Genomic DNA, 13,785 nt, shown 5'->3' on the forward strand with positions numbered 1-13,785 from the left:
ATCGCCAGAAATGCTAGACTGTGTCACAAAGCAAAACAGTCATATTTGCAAGTATAAAAGCCTCGTCTTGGACAAGTGGAGTTTGTTAACCCGCAATCTAATCACTTTTCCAGATTTAGTATAACATTAAATACAAAAATGTCTCAGCTGTCGAATGCTCGCCCTTCAAAGCTACCATCTTTCATGGTTATCAATTCGCGTGGGTTCAATTGTGACTGTGGAAGGACCATTTGTCAACACCAACGATAATGATAAAATGGCTCCACTAAGAAAGATACTCGATCGCCACGAAATCGCTAGCCAACATCAAGAGACTATACTTGACACAGTATACAAAAGCACGCGCGATCGTACAGTACCTTTATCCTCGAAGGCCAATATCCGAAAAATGATCATTATGCGACGAGAATTCAATGAAGAGGTCGCAAAGGCTGCTGCGTCAGCGACTACTCAACAGCCTCTTGAGATTTGGACAGTGTTCCAGCCGGAGACAGAAGTCTATGGTACGGAACACGCGTGCAAATTTCCAGACGAAGATACTGTCGATTCTTTTGTCAAACCTGGGAGAGCGAATTTCAACATGGGCAACATATCCAGACGCCCCGCTAGCTTTCTCCGAAAATACGACGCTATTGCTCATGCAAGGAACGTACTGAAGCAGGTGATGGAGATGGAGACAAAGGAGGATGGGTTGAAATGGGTTTCTCGGGAATATGAGTCTGAGGCTGAACAAGGAATGACGCATGGAATAATCAAAGACAAGTTTCAAGGAGGTGTTCACCTGGTATCTATAGTGAAGTCGATTCTGCCTATAGTAGACACCTAGCGATTTATCGTCTAATTCAGCTTGTTTGGATGGTTCCATATATGTATACTAGATGAAGTCAATTGAATCACAGAACATATCTCTTTGTCATACAAATACAAGACATCATGGGCAAAATATTTTATGGCTCTCTGAATGCTAGGAAGTATCGAAAATACAGTCAGATCACTTCATCGCTTTAAAAGGCATGAACGCCCGGCCCAGTGAAGCCGGCTATGGTATTAGAGAAGCGTTGGAGTGGGGCGTTTGTGCCAGTCAGTTGCTATAGCTGCTAAGGAAGATGTAATTCAGATAGCTCTATGAAATCTTTACCTAACTAAACATACAAATCATATACATCCTCCCTCTTATCTCGCTCCACTCTCACTTTTGTAATAGTGACTACCCTATTGAGAAACACACCAAGCGACTGTATCTGCCCGACCAGCACTCCTGTCCCATCAAGCACCAAGAAAGCAATTTTAGCCTGGCCCTGGCCGCTAGGCCCTGTTGCAGAGAGGTTCCCAGTCGACTCCACCGGCGGCAACACGGCAGATTGGCTTCTCAAACCCCTCGTACGCTATGTCGTATTCAGAATTTATGCCTTTTTTCAACTGCACCCTAGCATGCTCAATGGCTTCAGCCAAGGTCAGGAAAGTCTTGGGCGGGTTTGCGTTCAAGCCAAGATTGAAGTACTTCCCGCCACTCAGTAAAACGCTCTCTGTAGTAAAGTCAAGAGTGGTTTCGGCCAAATCTTCACCATCAGGGCCTTGCGTCGCTGGGATTCTGACTGTATACAGATCTAGCCCGTCGCCAGTGGCAGTTGCTCGAATAGCTTTGGCTACATCTTGCTTGGTTTCACGTCTGAGTGAGACCATGTTATAGCTCGCGCCGTAGGACTCTTTGTGCGGTTTCCGCGCCTTCCTGGGGTCGAACAGACGCTGCAAGATGCTGCCAAAATCATCGGCTGAGATGCCGTGTCGCCGTAGTGCAGCACAAATAAGAGTGTGATCGTGATCGGTGTTTAAGAATGGTCCGTCTACGAAAGCATTGCCTTCGCCATCGTCGACGGAACGGCGATTAACGAGCCATATGAAGCTATTATCCTCCTGCGGTATTTCGCTGCTAGACATAACGTTCTCAGTGTTCGGCTTATTAAGGTGGCTCGTGATTTGAATTGAGGGCTCTAGTGATGAACGTAAATGAAGGCTGTTTAATTCCTTGTGCTGCATTCTAGCTGTGTGGAAGATGTCAACTTATACCATTCCTTGCGTGAGTCTAATTGTGCATGAGTCTGATTGTATGAATATATCGCACACTCAAAATCCGATATCAAAGCATGACTTGTAAGAGGTGTAACTATTGAGCTATGACCGACACATTTGGGGAGTGCCAGGAACTGTGACCATCTTGAGGTATGACTAACACATTGAAAGCTGCGTCACCCCTAAGCAGCATATATCATCCGCCATAGAATCTCATCAAAAGTCTGTGCCGGTTCGCGTACATAACCTGTATGACATGGCTGGTGGCGCGGCGGTAGACTGACAGGCAAATACTCGCCATTTCCCGGAACGTGGACAGTCTTTGGGCCCATTGAAAGTTTCTCCGGCTTGCACTCAAAGCTAAAGCGCCGCGCAGTGCCCGCCCTGTTCGCACCAGCATCATCCAAGACGTCCCGCATATTGCCGTCAGAGGTCTCACGCACGCAGTGCTACAGGCTTACGGGAGACACGCACGGTGCTGGGCCGACGAACGGCCTGTGTCCGCTTCAGCGACACAGCAGGGCGCGGACGAGGGTTGACCGCAATTTGATGTCTTCCAGTGCTATCCGTAGTAATTGACAGAAGTGACGGTTCGCAACGAACACGCTGCGACGGCAGAGCGTCTAAATCAGACGGTGTACGCGCACAATACATGCACTTCAGTGTCGGTACCTCCCTACTTACTGGGGCCAGGTCAGCTTGGTAATATGGCTTGGGAGGGTTATTCTCGCTACAGTACGAAGTTTTCCGATGCAGACTTGGTCGTGGACGGGAAAAGTTTGGGGGCGCGCCGGGCTCAATGTGTGAAGCTTGGTATGAGCTTGCGAGATCTCGTCCGGATTTCGTATTGAGTTGAGAAAGCTTGATCAGACGCTTGCCTCGCTCGTCACATTCAAAGCGTGTCTTACGATATGTTGCTTGGCGGTGAGATGGGCTAGGCATCTTTGACGCGAACCGTTCTGGGTTGATGCGGTTGAACCTGGATGTGTATTCCATTGTTGGGTCCGGGGCGTAGCTATTGTAACGGTACGGCTGTTTGTGTGCAACAAAGGTTTTCTGCCAAGCGGAGGAATCTTGGGGAAAGCTCTGCGGTGTAGAGGTAGCCTGGTCTGACATTGTGCGGATTCTCACTATAGGTCGTGAAAGGGCTTCGGGTGGTCTTTGATCCGGTCTGCACAGTGCTGGTGAGTCGACATCGAGGACGCCTCAATTTTAAACCAGGGTTTGGTGTCCTCCCTTCCAGTAGGATTACTGTCGTATTCTTGAATCGATGTCCTATTCCTCAGCATCCCTCCTCTTCATCTCCTGCTGCACATCCTCCACCTTCAATGGCACCCTCTTCCCCTCCCACTTCTCCTTCTCTTGTCTCGCGAATCCATCTACACTCAACATGCCCACACACAGGAATCCGAGCTCCTCTCTGTCCGTATCGAACACCTCCCACCACTCGACTTCCGGCAACTTGATGCCGACTTCCCTCGCGGCGAGGTAGATCGCCGCTGTCGCCAGCTGTGGCGGCTGATGAGTCAGAAACAAGAGTTGTGGACTCAGCAGCGCGGTGTTGAGGTATGCGTTTGCGCGTTTGGCGAGCTCTGGAGCCCGTGGGTGCGTGAAGACGTCGAGAGCTTGGAGGTAGGTTATGCATAGTGTGTATGGAAGATTGACGTGGACGTTGAAGCCGAGCGTGCGCAGGACTCTTTGTTCCGTGGTGAAGAGAGTAGTGCGGCGACGTTCGTATGTGCCTTTCGGAGACGTAGTATGCTTCTGCTTTCTGTTCCTGCAACTCGCTCGGCTCGAGGAAGGTCGATGGGAAAGACGCAAGGTAGGCGTAGACATTGATGATGCTTCGAGGGGATTTTGGGTATGCGGAGAGTTTGGTCGTGAGGTAGAGCGAGGATGCCGAGACTTGCTGTGTCATGTCAGTATGGAGTGAGCTTTAGTGAGGGAGAAAGTACTTCTGCGCCAGACTCGACGAGACTTCCACCGTCCGGGCCAAGCCAAAACCTCATGAACACTACAATCGCCTGTGCGATAACTTCCTGTGGTAGCCGAAGAAGTATGCCAGCAGCTTGTGTAAGTCTCGCGCCAGCAAAGCGAACGGAGTCCTCGAGATCGGCTGGTATGCCGTCAAGCAGCGAACCCGAGGTCTCGAGCTGGGACACGGTAGCTAATGGGTTGGCAAGAGGTGAAGGCTGCATATTTGCGAAGATCACTGTACTCGGCTGTGTTGCAATATACCCAAAGCTGGAAGAAATATTATGTCAACGAGAGCTTGTAGCTCGAAGCTCTTCGGAAGTCCGCTACGCGAGCGAGCGAGCGGGCCTCCTCGGTACACTAAGCCCAAAGTAGCCAACTGTCAATTCCTTACGCACAGCAGCGGGGTCAATTGGGAATTTGAGTGCCGAAATGACCAGGCTGACTTTGGAAGTGTCAACTGTGGCCTACGGGCTTGGGTCGTGTAGTGTATAAGATGTACAATTGTAGTATCAGCCAATAAGATCAGAGATCAGTCTCCTTAGCTCAATTGGGAGAGCGCCAGACTGAAGTCTCAGTCACTAAATCTGGAGGTATCGTGTAAGTACTTGCACAGTTCAAGTTCGCCCAGAACCACGTTCTAACAACTTCCAAAGGTTCGATCCACGAAGGGGACATCCTGAGTGCCTGCATTAGCAGGATTGAAACATATTTTTTCTTTTTGGCTTTTTCCAAGTCTATCCACAGACATGATATGCCTGATTGACTGCGGGAGAATGTTATTTTTTACCCCTGTGTTGATGCACCCTCGTTACTCGCCGAAATTTTTGCCACGTTGTGCGCTGCTGTCTCGGCTCCTTTGCCTGCCGGTGTCAAATTTCATACTTCATTCATCTGCAAATATGATATCGGATTATATCTTGATATGATTGCACTGGTCTATCGTCGAGGAAGCCGTCATATCATAAGTATGTATACAGGTACAAGTACAATAGGAATTATGAGACCTCTATAGTAATTTTGTCTCAAGTGTGGGCCGTCCGAAAGCATGAATATAACGCCTGATCCGTCTATGAGCAGGGTATGTGCACTGTCAATGCCTGCTCGCAGCCGCATTTGCCTCAATAACATGCAGTTACCGTCTGCCAAGCTCTGCGTACATGCTCGCGACAACCGTCTGGCAAATAGCCTGTCCCTGCAACTGTAAATCTGTGTTCCCATCGGTGATGTCTCCAAAATTGATGTTGACATGGCTCGGTATCGCTGCCAGCAGTTCGCGGAAGAAAGCCCTGTGGACGTAGTGCGCGGCCGTCCAGTTGCTCAGTTCCGGATAAGCCCAATCGTAGTATCGCGGGTGGAAGGTGGGCGCGACGTGTAGAAACCGCAAAGAAGTAAAGGATGAGAAGAATGCGGTCCAGTCAACATAACTGTTCATATGTGCTGCATCTTTGAGCTGGATCTCGATCTGCAGTCTTGTGATGCTGGAGAGGTTCCATCCGTACGGCGTCTCGAACGTCGTGGAAGGAAGTTTGTCGAGTGTAAGGGCGAACCAGTTGTTGCTGTAGAGGTAGTCTTGTGCTTCATCGTACAACCTTCGAGAGGATTGCAGCAGCTTCAGATAGACAATCGGTTCTGATTCAGAGTCTCGCGTGCGGGCCGGCGACTTTCCATCTAGAATGCGCCTCCGATTCAACCGCTCACGTTTGGCCTGAGCAGCACGTTTGGCTTTCTTGTCGCTAAGGAGAGATACAGCTGAGATTACGGAGCGTCTGCAATCCGTCCGAGTTACAAGTGATGCATAGACTTGATCTCTGAGCTCACGCGGCAACTTGAAGAATGGGAAGGGTTTGTCGTTCGTCGGCCGAGGTAATTGTGCGAGAGAGGTCCTTCGTTTATGTCGCTGTGCGTCCGCAACATAGCGCTTTGTTCGGCGCTGAGGTGGAAGCTGACGCTTTTTCTTGACGACCGTAGCTTCTTTGATCTCGATGGTGATGGGTAAGAATTTAGTCGAAGCTACTGGTGGCATCATTATTTCCTGGCAACATCTCTGTGGATTCTTGCGTAAAGCCATCATTATTTCCTTGCAATGCATACACTGTGGTTGTCAGTCTATATTCATGAACGTCATGTCGAAAGGCCTGGCACGGGAAATTGCGCCTCATCTTACCTTATCTATATTGCAGCAACAAGTCATGTCCCTGCACGGATACCACAAAGGTTGGAGCGGGAGCATAGCGGAAAAATTCTGAGCCATTTCGGTAAGCTTCGAGAAGTGCGTTCGCCCGGTAATGAGGGTTTGTGCAGTTAGCACGCGGGTGAACCGAGCGGATGGAAGATGCAGCGAAATGAGCGCCCCACGGCTGGGAGCGAGGCAGACATCGCTGTGAGCAGGGACGGCACGAGAGACTCAAGTACGTTTGTCCTGTAACAGTTTTCCAAATCCACCTGCAGCGTGATTTGGGGTAACTGAGATGCCCTGTGAGCATATGAGTAAGACATGTAATGGCGAGGCTGTGTGGTGGCTTACAAGAGTTGGTATACTTAGTGTTTGGAACATATTGGTCGTTTCGCGCATGCATTTAGCGAGGCCGAGAATAGATGCAATCTGTCGGTGTGCCGAAACGGCAAATTTCATGCATGCTTTTGTTGATACATGTCCGTTAGGTTCGCAATGGCTATCCGTCGTCTGCAACCACTTTGGCGTGTCGGAAGTATCTTGGAAGTTAGTAACGTCCTCCGAATGTGTGCACAATGTCAACTTACTTCATTCCGACCCATGCCACCACCACCCAGACCCAGCTCATAACGGCTGTACATACCATCAATGCTGGATAGTAGCCCGTTATAGGCAAAGTGTCATCGTCTTCCAGATCGGGTGGTGCATATGGTGTTTCACCCACATCCCACGCCCAACTCCACACTCCGAAGCATGAGCCCATGACGACGACAAATACAATCCATGTTGCTGCGAGTATGACCCAGCCCCACCATTCTGTCTCGCTGTAGTCCCAATCATCGTCTTCGAGGTCAGAGTCCATGAGGGGTGGAACATCCGTGTGAAAAGTGCGCGACTCAGCGCGGTGGGAACGCCGGGTGAGAGACATTGCAGGAACTGCGGCCGGATAGTCGAAGGAAGAGTTGCTGCTTGAGGCTGTTGGGTGGAGAGCAGCTGTTACATCATCCTCGTCAGTGGTGGAAACGTACGGTCCTTCCGCATTGCTGTTTGATGGTGAAGCGAGAAACCCCGGGTCATAGCGTAGGCTTTGCTCTGGGTTGCGATTGCCGGCCGGCGAAGACAGAGCACGCTTACTGTGTAAACGCCTTCCCTTTTCATCCGACGCATCTTCGCCAAAACTTAGAGACATCACGTCCTTTGAGGGTGCCGTGCCGGTGGCCATGGGTGGTGTGACGACAATCCGCTCTCGCATCTTCGCCATGGCTGCCTGCCGCAATGATCCTGTTCTCTTTCTCCAATGCACAGCAGACGCAATAGACGGCTTTTCCTCGGGAGCATCCACATGCTCACTTTCCGGATCGTCATCCATCATCAAGCGTGAATCTGAAGACTCGGGCGAACCATCCGGCCGCCTTGTCTGTTCACCCAATTTGTCTCCAGCGCCCTGAAATGGCCCACCAACGCCAGCTGCACTGGAATGCGCGTAGTCTAGATCCATGACCGACTGACCTCCACTTTCAGACCTCTCGGCCCAGGCCTTTCATGTCTCGCATCAAGAGATGGGCGTTGATTGTAATGGCAGCGTCGTGTTTATGGCGACAGGTGCCACTCGTGGAGGGCGGGTCCTTGCATGCGGGCTTGATTGGAGAAAACGGCTGCAGGGGTCCGCATTCAGCCGCATACGGAAGACATCCCTCAATCTCCCCACCACCTGCCGTCTGGGGTCACGCCGCGTTCACGCCCACGATCATGATCGCATAGCGTTGAGCTGCCCTTAATCGCCATTCTCTATAGTCGCTCATTACCGTACAAGCATGGCCTCGAACATGCCCCTTCCGCGGCCTCCACGCACGCCAACACCGCCTCCTGACCAAGACGCGCCGCAGCCAGTGGGTCTAGGACTCGATGGCGAACTATCTCCTGGGGGGCTGGGCTACGATGTGAACGCGCTTTCGCCCATGTCGGCTACGTTCCCATCAAAGCAGTTCGCAACTCTGGGGCCCAGCGATTCTGTTTCTCAGCGCGCGACACCCACCATGTACACGCCCGCAAGCGCAACTTTCCCGTACACTCCGGCGAGCATGACAAGTGGAACGAACGATGTAGACGGTTCAGAGAGCTCTCGCAATCCTTTCAACTTCCAGCCCGTGGCCTACGCGCCTGGGCGCCCACAGGCAGCGAACAAGCAAACAGTATGTTACCCGTAGATCTGGTCGTAATGATTCTAATCATCGCAGGATATCGGTCGCAGGCGCGGACACAAGTACAAGCACAGTAGTGTGTCCCACCAGATCTTCCTCGAACCTGCTCCACGCGCTCCACTGCAGCTCCCCGCATCTCTACCCATCCCGACCTTCAAGGAGTATCGATCCTCCATGTCCAAAGACCAGAAGTTGCGCCTAGCCTGGTGCTTCTGCCATCTGGTAGTTGCAGGTCTTGTGCAATGGGGCGCTCACGAGTCTTTGGCCCTCACAGTGCTGTCCCGGCTCATCTTCTACGATGCGCTCGGGGCGTTTCTCTGCGTCGCGGTAGACGTTGGTTCAAATTTCGAAGTCTGGAAGCGGTCTAGCATACGGCATCCGTTTGGATTTGAGCGTCTGGAGGTGATTGCAGGACTGGGCATGTCCGTTGGACTGCTGTTTATGGGACTCGATCTGATTTCGCATGGCCTGACACATGCGCTGGAGAACAGTGGCGGACACGAAGCGCACCACGCAGACGCGCACGAGCGAGTGTCTCCTGGCAGCATTGATCTTGCCGCCCTGAGTGGCATTGTCTCTACGCTTGTATCGGCAGTCCTGCTGAAGAATCACGCTCGCATTGGCAAGGTTATGCGACTGAGCGCCATTGCTAACCTGCCCTCGGTGCTCAGCAACCCGTCGCATTTCCTCACTCTGTCATGTTCGGCGCTGCTACTGCTCCTGCCACTCCTGAGCATTCAGATGTACGTGTGGTTAGACCGCACACTCTCCTTTTCGGTGGCATTTTGCATGGTGGCATTGGGCTGGGTCCAGGGTTGGACGTTGGGCAAAATGCTCCTCATGTCTTACGCCGGCCCGGGCGTCTCAGATGTCATGTACGATATCGAGACGGACCCGGCAGTCAGCAGTGTAGAAGAGGCCAAATTCTGGCAAGTACACTACGGACTCTGCCAGGCCAACCTCAAGCTGCGCGTACGACACTTGGAGGAAATTGGTCGTCTTCGCGATCGGATCGGCAGTATGGTGCGGAACCGGTTGGGCGGTAACTACGGGAGTGGAGGCCAGAAGTGGGAGGTTTCCACACAGATCACACTCGAGAAGGACTGAGGATCAAAATCTGCACTTGGGCGCTGTCGTCTCGCACGACCTGCATATTTAGGGGCTGCAATATACCAATGGCAATTCTGTGGCGAGTCATCCCAGCCAAACACTGCCCAAAGTTTGCGCCCTGAGCGGCAGTGCACTGCAAGTCGATCGTCGGCCGCTTCGTCTGTTCGTCCAGTGCGCGACACGGCATCCTCTCGCAATCCCACAGCCGCTTGCTTTCCAGAAGCATCACGACATCATCTGCGCACGGCTGAGACAGCTGGCACCAGTCCATCGACGCCTGACGCGGATCCCTGCCACCGCTAACCGCCTAAGCGAGATCCCCTGTGGACGGGCTGGCAGGCACTTTGATCAACGGGCACACCGTTCTTCTGCGTGTGCTTCACCGCCGACGGCTTGCCCCGTGCGAGTGGTCAGCTTTCGTCTGGTCAAGTTCGACCTGTGCTGCAGGCGCTCATTGTTCGCCATCACACACCCACCGGTTCCTCCGCACAGCACGCCCCTCCACTGCACCCGCCTGCACGACTGCATCAGAGTCTGCCGGTGCCTGTGACTTACAGGCTGGCTCCAGGCTGGCTCCGCTGGCCATTTAGCCCTGCACCCCCGGGCATGGCTAAAAATCGCGATGAACGGGGCACGCGATACCACGACGACGAAGAGGCCGAGCGTGAACGCAGACATCGCCGCCGGAAATCCCGCGAGATAGCCGAAGACGAAGCCGCCGCCGCCGCCAAACGAGAACGGAGAGAGCGCCGCCGTGCTGACGATGCAAGACGGCAGGCCGAACTGGATATTGACGAGCTCAGGGCACGGCGAGAGTCCTACTACTCACAGCCACAGTCAGCATCGGAGCGCCGTCGCACCCAGGATCGGATGGCACAGGAAGGAAGGCGCGAGCGAGTAAAGGAGGCGCCCCGAGAGTTGCGACGAGAAGGCACCCGAAGGTCGAAAAGGAGAGAAGTGGCTGCAGACGACCGAGACGCCGACTTTGTGTATGGACGGCCAAAATCTAGAGCCGCCGTGGAAGAGACAACCATTCGCAGATCGTCGACGCGGAAGAGGAGTGAAGCAGGAGGTTCTTCAAATCGGACGGCCTACACACCGCTGTCGGGTTCCGGCACTGCCTCCTTGCGCCGCGGCGAGGCTCCCAAGTTAAGCAGGTAGGAGAATTGGTCAATTCATCAATCCGCAGGTGCTGACCGTACACAGAAGTATGTCTGCGCGCGAGCCAAACAGAGGACTGGCTTCCAGGCAATCGGTACGACGCACAAATACCACCAAAATTCCCGCATCTCCACCGCCAATCTCAAGATCACATTCCACAAGGGATGTCGCGCGCCGCAGCACTGGAGGCCTCTTTGCCAACCTATTTGCCAAATCACCCCGGTTGCCTTCGACCCCCGTGCACAAGGAGGTTGTTATGTACGTATTTCCCGGCCCGATTCGGGTTCGATGCTGACTATTCAAGGGTCGATTGTCTCGTTTGCATGAACGACGAGCTACCCGTACACAAGACCGTCAAGCTCGCATGTGGACACCGCATGTGCCATTCGTGCCTCAAGCGCCAATTCACACTCTCCGTACAAGATCCAGCCCATATGCCGCCGCGATGCTGCACAACAGAGCATATTCCGCTCAAATATGCCGACCGCCTTTTTGACGACAAATTCAAGATCCTGTGGAACAAGAAGTACCAAGAATACACCACCGCAAATCGACTCTACTGCCCAACCAAAGGATGCGGACAATGGATCAAGCCATCGCGAATTCGCATGGATCGAACTTACGGAAGGAGATATGCTCGCTGTGGCAGTTGCTCAACAAAGGTGTGCGTCCTATGTAATGAAAAGTTCCATTCCAAGCGCGAATGTCCCAAGGACGACGAGACGAACCGTCTGGTGCAAATGGCCAAGGAGCAAGGCTGGCAGAGGTGCTACAGCTGCAAGGCTGTGGTTGAGCTCAAGGAGGGCTGCAACCACATGACATGGTAAGCGTGATCATTGAAGTCCCATGACACAACCACTGACAGTACATAGTCGATGCACCGCCCAATTTTGCATGGTTTGTGCAGCACCCTGGAAGACCTGCAACTGCCCGTGGTTCAACTACCAGCATATCGAAGACCACGACCGCCTCAATGACATGCGCGTCCCCTACGCTCAGAACCAGCACGACGTGGTCGAAGTTATCGAACTTCCAGACCAACCGTCACCACCACCAGTACGCCGCTCAAGCACGAGGACTCGTCAACGCAGCGGACGAGACCGAGACCCGGACCGAGCAGAACGCAGACTCTCGTCACACATGCAAAATCTCCACATTAACCCCCCACCGCTAGCATCGCAATCACGTCGTGCAGATCCTCCTGTCGAAGTATATGCCGTGGGCAACGCAGGGGGGCATCACATGAACGAATCGTACACGATGCGCCCAGCAGCAAACGTAGCAGCACGCACCATTCCCCGCTCCGCTGCTCCTCGAGCATCGTTTTTCAGCCGTCGCGTCGAGCGACAGCCAGCACCGCCACCAACGACTCGTCCATCCACTGCTACCGCATCCGCAATGGCTGGACTATCCCGCGATGGCTCTAAGCGCGGTCAAAACAGGGTTGGCACCTGGCTCAGTCACGTTTCCATCGATGACGAGGCTATTCACACTGCGCCAGTTGGCGTGGAAGTCGACGACTGGAGATGCGACGGTACCATGATTGGTATTGACTAAGTATATATGGGGATTGGTTTTTCTTGTTCTTGCATCGCAACTCTTTTAGCATACGCAAGCATTTTGAAGGGATAGGATATACTGGATTCGGATAGTTATTACTAGCGAGATACCCACTTTAGTGTTGTTACCGGACTTTGGATAGAAATGATAATTCGCTCAACTTGTCAGCTTGCATGATATCCACTAAGGCTTGCAGATGCGAAACTGGAGTGACGTGGGGAGATCTCCTTTTGTTGTGATGATGATGTCACTTCCAGGAGCTTGGGACACGCGAGTGTAGCTCCAAAGCACGACAACCTACGCCTGTTGTTGGAGCTCTGGAACTTCATACAAGCACCTTGCAATTTTACTTTCAATATCAATTCACACCCATTCCACAGCATGAGCTTTCTTACTCGATCAGCATCATTGATGCGCTCAGCGGCTGTTCGCCCTGCCCTTTTCGCGGCTCCACGGGCTCGTCAGCAAGTCCGCTTTGCAACCTCGGACTACGGTTCAGGTGCAGGCAACCCAGCTGGTGAGACCCCCGAGAAGCAGGGCAAGAACCGGAGCGAGCACCTCGAGCACCCTGGACCACCTCCACCAAAGGTTGCCAAGGGCAAGTCTTCTTCCTCGCCCAACGAGGACAGCTCGTCTGGCTCCAGCTCGCAGCAGAAGTCATCATCAGCATCCGAGTCGCAATCCAACGACGGTAGCAGCAAATCCAGCAAACAAGGTGCGCAACCCAAAATCCTCAACGAACGTGCGCCTCCAAAGGAGGAGCAGAGCGGGGACGTGAGGCGGCACAACGAGGAAATGGAGCAGAGGACTGAGAAGATACATCAACAGGCTAGCAAGGAGGACAACACCAAAGACAAAGTACCGAAGAAGTTCTGGGCTGGTAAGTCCACCTACGCATGAGCCATGGGATACATTACTAACACGCCTCCAAGGTCAAGGAGGACGCGACTCCGAGCCGTGAGGCTTGTGAAACCTAGTTCGCTACTTTGTACAACAGGTTATGCACAGAGAATGGAGGCTTAGGGGAAAGGTCAAGCACTGTTAGCTGTGCATGCAGCTCCACTGACGCAAGGCCAGCGTCCCAACTCTATGAGAATCAAACACTTCAATTCGATCGACACCTGCAATGGCACTTTTGACATGTTGCGCGTGGTCCGAACACCACTGTGACAAGAATGCAGTGATTGTGGAGCTCCAGAACTTTTGTGCATGGGTTTGTTTGTGTGATGACGTAGGGGGCGAATCCCCGCAAATCGCCATCGTGATGGGAAATTTCAAAATGCCATGCCCGCGCCGCACATCGCACAGCGTACGAGCGGTCAGAGGCGCGCCTCGCAATGTGTCTTCTTCGACGGTGACTTCATGAGAGATGTCTGCAAGCGATGTGGAAGGCCCAGAATGCTGGTAGCGGTTCCTCTAAGCCCACAGCAGATGCGAGCTGCATGGCTTGTGACAGCGAGGCCACAATTCGCCCACAATCAGAACGCGGTTTCTGCTGGTCATCGCAATCCATTGGCTGCAGCGCTAGGCAGG

General features: G+C 52.9%; 9 protein-coding genes across 9 annotated transcripts; 4 read left to right on the forward strand and 5 right to left on the reverse strand.

Moving 5' to 3' along the window:
- Positions 1-138: 138 nt before the first annotated feature.
- On the forward strand, positions 139-826 carry SNOG_07996 (hypothetical protein; the record flags this gene model as incomplete). Its single annotated transcript, XM_001798272.1, has 2 exons — positions 139-199; positions 330-826. The coding sequence occupies 2 exons, from the start codon at positions 139-141 to the stop codon at positions 824-826; spliced, it is 558 nt and encodes a 185-aa protein (XP_001798324.1).
- A 479-nt stretch (positions 827-1,305) lies between these two features.
- SNOG_07997 (hypothetical protein) lies at positions 1,306-1,938 on the reverse strand (the record flags this gene model as incomplete). The annotated part of the gene is made up of 1 exon (XM_001798273.1): positions 1,306-1,938. The coding sequence occupies one exon, from the start codon at positions 1,936-1,938 to the stop codon at positions 1,306-1,308; it is 633 nt and encodes a 210-aa protein (XP_001798325.1).
- Positions 1,939-2,505: 567 nt separating this feature from the next.
- SNOG_07998 (hypothetical protein) lies at positions 2,506-3,186 on the reverse strand (the record flags this gene model as incomplete). The annotated part of the gene is made up of 2 exons (XM_001798274.1): positions 2,506-2,676; positions 2,755-3,186. 2 exons carry the CDS (start codon positions 3,184-3,186, stop codon positions 2,506-2,508), a joined length of 603 nt encoding a protein of 200 aa, XP_001798326.1.
- Positions 3,187-3,345: 159 nt separating this feature from the next.
- On the reverse strand, positions 3,346-4,268 carry SNOG_07999 (hypothetical protein; the record flags this gene model as incomplete). Its single annotated transcript, XM_001798275.1, has 3 exons — positions 3,346-3,766; positions 3,813-3,979; positions 4,026-4,268. 3 exons carry the CDS (start codon positions 4,266-4,268, stop codon positions 3,346-3,348), a joined length of 831 nt encoding a protein of 276 aa, XP_001798327.1.
- A 911-nt stretch (positions 4,269-5,179) lies between these two features.
- On the reverse strand, positions 5,180-6,298 carry SNOG_08000 (hypothetical protein; the record flags this gene model as incomplete). The annotated part of the gene is made up of 2 exons (XM_001798276.1): positions 5,180-6,139; positions 6,212-6,298. The coding sequence occupies 2 exons, from the start codon at positions 6,296-6,298 to the stop codon at positions 5,180-5,182; spliced, it is 1,047 nt and encodes a 348-aa protein (XP_001798328.1).
- A 505-nt stretch (positions 6,299-6,803) lies between these two features.
- On the reverse strand, positions 6,804-7,718 carry SNOG_08001 (hypothetical protein; the record flags this gene model as incomplete). The annotated part of the gene is made up of 1 exon (XM_001798277.1): positions 6,804-7,718. One exon carries the CDS (start codon positions 7,716-7,718, stop codon positions 6,804-6,806), a length of 915 nt encoding a protein of 304 aa, XP_001798329.1.
- Positions 7,719-8,256: 538 nt separating this feature from the next.
- Positions 8,257-9,528, forward strand: SNOG_08002 (hypothetical protein; the record flags this gene model as incomplete). Its single annotated transcript, XM_001798278.1, has 2 exons — positions 8,257-8,412; positions 8,458-9,528. 2 exons carry the CDS (start codon positions 8,257-8,259, stop codon positions 9,526-9,528), a joined length of 1,227 nt encoding a protein of 408 aa, XP_001798330.1.
- A 1,487-nt stretch (positions 9,529-11,015) lies between these two features.
- SNOG_08003 (hypothetical protein) lies at positions 11,016-12,249 on the forward strand (the record flags this gene model as incomplete). Its single annotated transcript, XM_001798279.1, has 2 exons — positions 11,016-11,515; positions 11,565-12,249. The coding sequence occupies 2 exons, from the start codon at positions 11,016-11,018 to the stop codon at positions 12,247-12,249; spliced, it is 1,185 nt and encodes a 394-aa protein (XP_001798331.1).
- Positions 12,250-12,633: 384 nt separating this feature from the next.
- SNOG_08004 (hypothetical protein) lies at positions 12,634-13,152 on the forward strand (the record flags this gene model as incomplete). Its single annotated transcript, XM_001798280.1, has 1 exon — positions 12,634-13,152. One exon carries the CDS (start codon positions 12,634-12,636, stop codon positions 13,150-13,152), a length of 519 nt encoding a protein of 172 aa, XP_001798332.1.
- Positions 13,153-13,785: the final 633 nt, after the last annotated feature.

Source organism: Parastagonospora nodorum (genome assembly GCF_000146915.1).
Source record: "Parastagonospora nodorum SN15 chromosome Unknown scaffold_12, whole genome shotgun sequence".
NCBI lineage: Eukaryota > Fungi > Ascomycota > Dothideomycetes > Pleosporales > Phaeosphaeriaceae > Parastagonospora > Parastagonospora nodorum.